Genomic DNA, 6,389 nt, shown 5'->3' with positions numbered 1-6,389 from the left:
CTGTGGCTCCCTGCCTGCTCATCCCTGCCCGCTCATCCCAACATGTCCCACTCAGCTCCCCAGCCCCAGCCACGCTCCAGTGCCAGGATCTGCCAGGCTGTGCTCCAGCATCAGCGGCTGCTCGAGGGGGCAATGGGAAGAGCAGCAGTGGGAGTCCATTAACGCACACACAATGATGAGCATCCCCAAGGAGCCGCCTTGGAAGGCAGCAGACGAGGCCGGTGCTACCGGCCCCAGCCTCCAGCCTGCGCTCCATGAGTCCCCTTCCGGTGCCAACCGAGCAGGGTTTAGGGGCTCAAGGCTGCAGGCAGGGCCGAACCAACCGGTCCGTGCGGTGCCTCAGTGCTACCGGGGCCGCGTTCCCGGCTGCGGGGCAAGAACCGGGGCAGAGGCCGCAGCCACCACCGGAGGAGGCGGCCTCGGGGCCTTGCGCAGGGGACGGGAGCCCTCTAGTGAGGGCCGGGCCGGCTCCGCCCCGGCCGCTGCTGCCAACCGGGCCCGGTGCGGCCATGGCAGGGCTGGAGCTGCTCCATGCCTCGGCCCGAGCCGCCATCTCCTGCCCGCAGGACGCGCTCCTCTGCGGTGTCCATTGGGAGCTGGTCCGGCATGGATACCGGTGCCTCGGCGCCGGGGACCAGGTACGGCCGCCTCCCGGGGTAGGCCGCGTAGGCCGCGGCTGATCCCCGGCCTTTCCTAGCGCCGCTCGCCGGCGCCGTGCGGCCGAGCCCGGGGGGTGTGGGGAGTGCGGTGCCGCGGGTGTCGGGGGTACCTGAGCGGCCTCAAGGGCTGCTGGGGGAGGCGTTGGGAGGCCCTGGAGGTAATGGGGTCAGTGTGGTGCTGAGGGGAGCCCCATAACCAAAAGGGGGTTCAGTGCAGTGCTGGGGAGCGAATGTGGCACCCGGTGGGGTACCCGGGCTGGTGTTATAGCAGGAAAGGGGCCAGTCCGGTGCAGGGCTCTTGTTGCCTTCTGCTCGGCTAAGGTTGGTTCTGTCCCTCCTGTTCCAGTACAGGGAGGCTACAGGAAGGCAGGGCCAACCATGATGAATAAAGCCCTGTTCCTGCAGTTAAAACCTGTTAGGCACTGATGGGTCTCATCCTGTGCAGCCCGGCCAGGTCCATGCAGTGTGCTGGGCTCACACTCAGCACCTCCTCCCTTCTGTTGCAGCCGGGTCCTGATGAGAGGAAGTCGGAGCTGCTGCCTGCTGGCTGGGAAGCCAACAAGGAGGTGTACACCCTCCGCTACCAGTCCACGGACGATGCCCGTGAGCTGCTGCTGAAAGCCATCGTGGTGGAAGACAGCATGATCCTGAATGCCATGGTGAGCACCCATGCTGTGCCCTGTGGGTCTGGGCTCCATGGGGAGCTGTGGCTACAGAGAATGGCAGGGGCTGTGCCTGGAGCTGTTGTTGTTTGCCATACCTTGCATTGGTGTTTGTCCCTTGGCACGGAGCACACACAGAGGGTGCCAGGGGTTGGTGCTGCAGCAGTGATGGGCGCAGTGTGAAGCTGGTCAAGCGCATCAGGGCAGTGATGCAGTTTGCTTTGTGTGCTCTGGCCCAGGAGCTGCCCCTTTCCCAGCCCTGGATTCCCTCCCAGCTCTGCCGAGCTGCTCACTCTGTGCTTCCCATGTCATTCACCAGGACCGCAGCTCTCAGAAGGTGGCAGATGTGACCTTGGCAGTGGCCGACTACATCGACCCAGAGCACCTGGATGACTTCCACAGGTAATCTCCATTCCCTGGTATTCTCCACAGCATGGGGAAGGGGCAGAGATGGGGTTAGGAGGAGCCTGGAGGCCTTTCCTCCCCAATACAAACCCAAGGGCAGTGCATCCAGAGCTCCCTCCCCTGCCTCCCTCTGCACTGCTGGCAGGGACAGTGGGACCATGAGCTAGCCCAGCCCAGCTCTGTTTGTTTCCAGAGCACTACCTGGTACCCTGTACCCTCCTCCCTGCAGGGTGTACAGGAACACGGAGGAGCTGAGGACGAGGATTGCCTCGGGCATCATCGCTCCCCTCGGGGCCCCTGTAGAAAAGGCCAAGGAGCCTGAGAAGAAGGATCCTGACCCACCCCAGGGTTACGACCCCCTCAGGATCCCTCCCCATCACCCAGCAGGAATGAGAGTCCCGACCCGGTGAGTGAGGAGCGTGTGGCTGCTGATGGTGCTGTGTTAGATGGGAGATGGTCCGGGCACAGCTCTGCAGACCGCACCTCTGGTCCCTGGTCTGCTCAGGTGGGGAGCATCCAGCTGGCTTCAGCCTTGTTGCCTGAACGCTCCCCCCACAAGTTGTAATCCCCTATAGGCTGGAAGTCAGAGATGCTCTGGTGGCTCTGCCATCTCCTGGGGACCATCCGTGGCTTCTTCCGTGCGTGTCAGCCCTTGCTGCTTTAACCCCAGTGCTGTGTGCTGGTGCTCAGGGTGTGGGGGGAGGCCTGGGCAGACAGGCTGGAGCTGGGCTCTGTGTATTGGCACATAGGATTGGCAAGGAGATGGGACAGCTGGCTGCAGGCTCACTGCCCCGCTGCCGTCACGCTCCTGGAAGCAGGACTGGCATTGTGCTTCCAGATGGGATGTGCTGGAGAGCCTGACCTCAGCCCAGCTCAGGAGCCCCTGGTGTGGCAATTCCCAGTGTCCACAGACAGCTGCAGCCTGGAGAAGTGGGAACAGCAGAGCCCGTTCAGCTCAAGCTTCCCACAAGCCTGCCACGCACACCCAGCTGCACCCTGGAGCAGGGAATGCTGTGTCCAGGGCTCCCAGTGCCTGCTCACGCAGGGTCATGCTGGTTCCAGTCCCTCCACTGATGGTCTCGCTGTGTTCTGTGTTTCAGGCCTTCCCCCTTGAGCCCCTTTGCTGTTGGTGGGGAAGATCTGGACCCTTTAGGGTGAGTATGGTTGGGTGAGGTTGTGCTTTGGGTGCCTGGGGAGCTCTGCCCTTGGGGTTTGGGGCTTGGAGCCCTCTGGCCCAGCTGAAGTCTGCCTGGCTCAGGCATCTGGTGAATTGTCTCTTCCGTGCAGATGGTGATGGGGCAGTTGCTGAGTACAAATTGCAGGGGACCAATTGACAGTTGCTAAAGCTCAATATGGTTCTAATATTGTAATAAGATCCCGTCCCTTGCATACATGATAGGTTGCAGTCTGTGTCTGTTTAATAATCAGCTTGTATTCATTTAACACGCAGTAATTCCTCCAGTAAATCAAAGCTGAATACATCATTAAGTGAATGTAAGCCCCTAATTTAAAATGGTACCAGCTGCTGTGTCTACAGCCCAGCAGTCTGGAGAAGGGGAGGCTCCAAGCCGAGCCCACGGGTCCTGGTTGTGAGCATCCTGCCTGTCCAAGGCACTTCACAGATACATCCCTCAGCCTCTGCTTTGCTCAGGCAACGAGAACCTCTCATCTTCCATTCCGGTTCAAAGCACAGAAGCCAGACAAAAAGACAGCCCTTGGAGGTGCTGCAGTGTCCTATGGCCCAAGGGTGTCCTTGGAACCACTCTCCTGTGGGAATGGCATCTTTCCCTTCTTGCAAGACTTGGTTTTCCATGGGTTTGGCTGGAAGAGCCAGCTAAAAACATCCTGCCTGGAAGGAGAGGCCTGGAGCCTGGGTGGCTGCAGGGAAACCTGAGAGCATGGGGAGGGGGTTCAGGGGAGGGGGCTCAGGGAAGGGGGGTTCAGGGGATGGGGGGTTCAGGGGAGGGGGTTCAGGGGGGGTTCCCTGCTTCTCGCTGCCTCCAGCCCCTTCCTCAGAAGCTTCGGTGTAAATGGAAGCAGATTTGGGCCCTGGCACCTGCCAGTGCCGTGCTGGAGACCCAGACTGCAGGCAGAGGCTGGTGGGGTCGGGGTGCTCTGGGCAGCCAGCCTGGCCTAATGGAACTCATTAGCACCATTGTTAATGACTTGGATGATGGCAGCCAGAGGCTCCAGCTGAGCTTGCACAAAGCCAGGCTTGAGGAATGGCACTCCCAGCATGGGGCAGCTCCCAGCAGACACCGTGGGCAGCAAATGACTTCCAGGCAGTGCTTTGGAGGAGCCCTGGCTCTTGCACCACTGTGCAGGGCAGGATGTGCTGCTCGCCCTGGAGAGCAGAGTGGGACGGGCACTTCCCATAGGGAATGGTCAGCAGCTCACTGGGACTCTCCAGCGATGCTGATGTCTCCTTGCAGGAACTGAGGGGGAGAGGGAAGCTGCCTCTCTGCTTCTCTGAGTGTTTTGGCATCAGCTGTGGGGGCTGCTGTGTCTCCAACTGGGCTTTGGGATACTCCAGCACCATGGATCGGGGTGTTTGGTGGTAACTTAGCTTGGGCAGCCATGAGACTCCTGCCTTAGTGTGATGATGATGATGATGATTTGCATCCTACTGTCCCTGTGTTGTGGCATTGTGCAGGCAGATCTGCAGGGCTGTGATAACCCCGGGCAGGAGCAGGGGGGGTGTATTTGGGTCCATGCCTGTCACAGACAGCAGCCTCTGTGGCCCTTGATGCGGTGGGTTAGGGCTGTTTTCCTTCCCACATGCCATGTATCAGCTTAACCCCATGTTGGTGTGCTCAGCATTGCTGCAGCAGAGGTTTGGCACTGGGACATGCTTTGCTCCTCTCACTGGTGCCCATCTCATCTCATTCTCTCCCTTTCCTCTCCCCAGACGTCGCAGTGGGGGAATGATCGTGGATCCTCTCCGCTCTGGCTTCCCACAGCCTGGCATTGACCCATCATCCGGCATCCCAGGCCGGCTGCCCCCAGGAGCAGTTCCACCCGGAGCCAGGTTCGATCCCTTCGGCCCATTAGGGGCTGGCAGATCCGGGTAGGTACTTGGCTGTGCCTGGGATCCCCATCCTGCTCTCTGGGCTGCCCTGGAGCTCCTGGCTCATCCCTGGTGCTGTGGGACCAAACACTCTGCTCTCCATCTCTTTCCAGGCCAGATCCCGACCACCTTCCCCCTCCAGGCTATGATGACATGTTCATGTGAGGGGTCACCCCTTGGCTCCTCATGGCTGTGGCCAGAGCAGGCTCCTGGGGTGCCGGGACACTAACTCCAACTCGCTCCCCATTTGGTGGATCTCCTCAGCAGCGTTTTCCTTCTCCCTATTTGGAGCTACATTCCCGTGTGTCAGAGCAGCCATAAAGGTTTCCCTGCGTGCAGAACAGAGGAGGAGGCAGTAGGTCCATTGCTTTCCATGCCCCTCAGAGGGTGCCCGGCTCAAGCAGTGTTGGCAGCGCCGGGTGCAGCGCTTGGGAAGGGCCTGGGTGCTGTGGGGTTTCTTCTGCTGCTGCTATGGGGTGGCACCACTCTTGCTGCAGGGGTTATGTGAGTCAGTGCTAAGGGGGGAGCTGCAGTGGCTTTGCTGAAGCTGGGTTCTCCATGCAGAGATGGTTTCTCTCTTGCTCTATCCAAGTGAAAGGTAAAGCCTGAGCCATGGGGCTGAGATCAGCTTCCAGGTGGCCGTGCCCACAGGGTTCAAAAGAACAAAGCCTTTAATGTGCATAAGAAGAGATATACATTGAATTCCTGGCCCAGAATTGCTCCCTCTCCCCCTGCAGCCATGTTTTCCATTCCTGGCATGCAGGTGAAGCCCTCACTGGGCACCACACGGGGCTGGGATAGGAGATGGGGTGCTCAGTACCCACACAAGTGGCCAGACCCAGTGCTGGTTCTCCTGGCATAGCAGAGCTGAGCCCAGCATTGGGCTGGGTTCTTTATGGGGGGACACCCAGGGGCTCGCTCAGCTCTGCAGAAGAGGTTTAGAGCCCATTTCCTCACCATCAGCCCCATAGCATGGGGCTGGTGCAGCTCTGCCTGGCTGAGCTCTGCCAGGCAGCTCGGGGACAAGGGGTGAGCTCTGGAGCTCAGTTTGGGGCTGCAGCCCTTCTGTGCCCTCAGGTTCATGCAGTTTTCTTCTCATGTTTGATCTCTTGTAAGGATGCTCATGAGGCACAAATAAAAACCTGACACGTGTGTTGGTGCATGCAGGGGGTGCCCCTCTGCTTCCCTGCCTTGTCCCAGTGCTCGGCCCTCCCGATGTGGAGGATTCAGGCTGGGAACCTGCTTTGTCCCTTCCCCTGAGCAGCAGAGCTTGGCCAAGGTGAGGTGCCTGTGTGAAGAGCACAAACTGGAGCCCAGCCCAGCCTTGAGCTCTGTGTGGTACCCACCTCTCTGAGGTGTTGGATGCTGTCACACACTGCACTCGCTGTGCAGGCAGGGATAGAAGGGGAAGTGATCCCTTTGTTGGTCTCTTCCCAAAGGCATTTTCCCTTTTAAAACCCCTTTGCCTACAAATGCAGCTTCTAAAGCTGAGTTAATGGTGTGTGCAGCCCTGGGCTGGGCACAGGTAGGTGCAGGGAGGATGGGCTGTAGAAATAAGGCACTGAGGGATGCTGGAGCATATCTGGCGTGTACTCG

The 6,389-nt window shown here is 59.8% G+C and overlaps 1 protein-coding gene across 1 annotated transcript; it reads left to right on the top strand.

The window, feature by feature from the left end:
* Positions 1–267: 267 nt before the first annotated feature.
* On the top strand, positions 268–5,138 carry PSMF1 (proteasome inhibitor subunit 1). The gene is made up of 7 exons (XM_034066867.1): positions 268–638; positions 1,166–1,318; positions 1,641–1,723; positions 1,956–2,132; positions 2,827–2,880; positions 4,635–4,793; positions 4,907–5,138. Exons 1-7 carry the CDS (start codon positions 510–512, stop codon positions 4,956–4,958), a joined length of 807 nt encoding a protein of 268 aa, XP_033922758.1. The 5' UTR covers positions 268–509; the 3' UTR covers positions 4,959–5,138.
* Positions 5,139–6,389: the final 1,251 nt, after the last annotated feature.

Source organism: Melopsittacus undulatus, chromosome 10 (genome assembly GCF_012275295.1).
Source record: "Melopsittacus undulatus isolate bMelUnd1 chromosome 10, bMelUnd1.mat.Z, whole genome shotgun sequence".
In the NCBI taxonomy this organism is placed as follows: Eukaryota; Metazoa; Chordata; class Aves; order Psittaciformes; family Psittaculidae; genus Melopsittacus; species Melopsittacus undulatus.
Note: the sequence above shows the minus strand (reverse complement) of the source record. Positions and strands in the feature narration are given on the sequence as shown.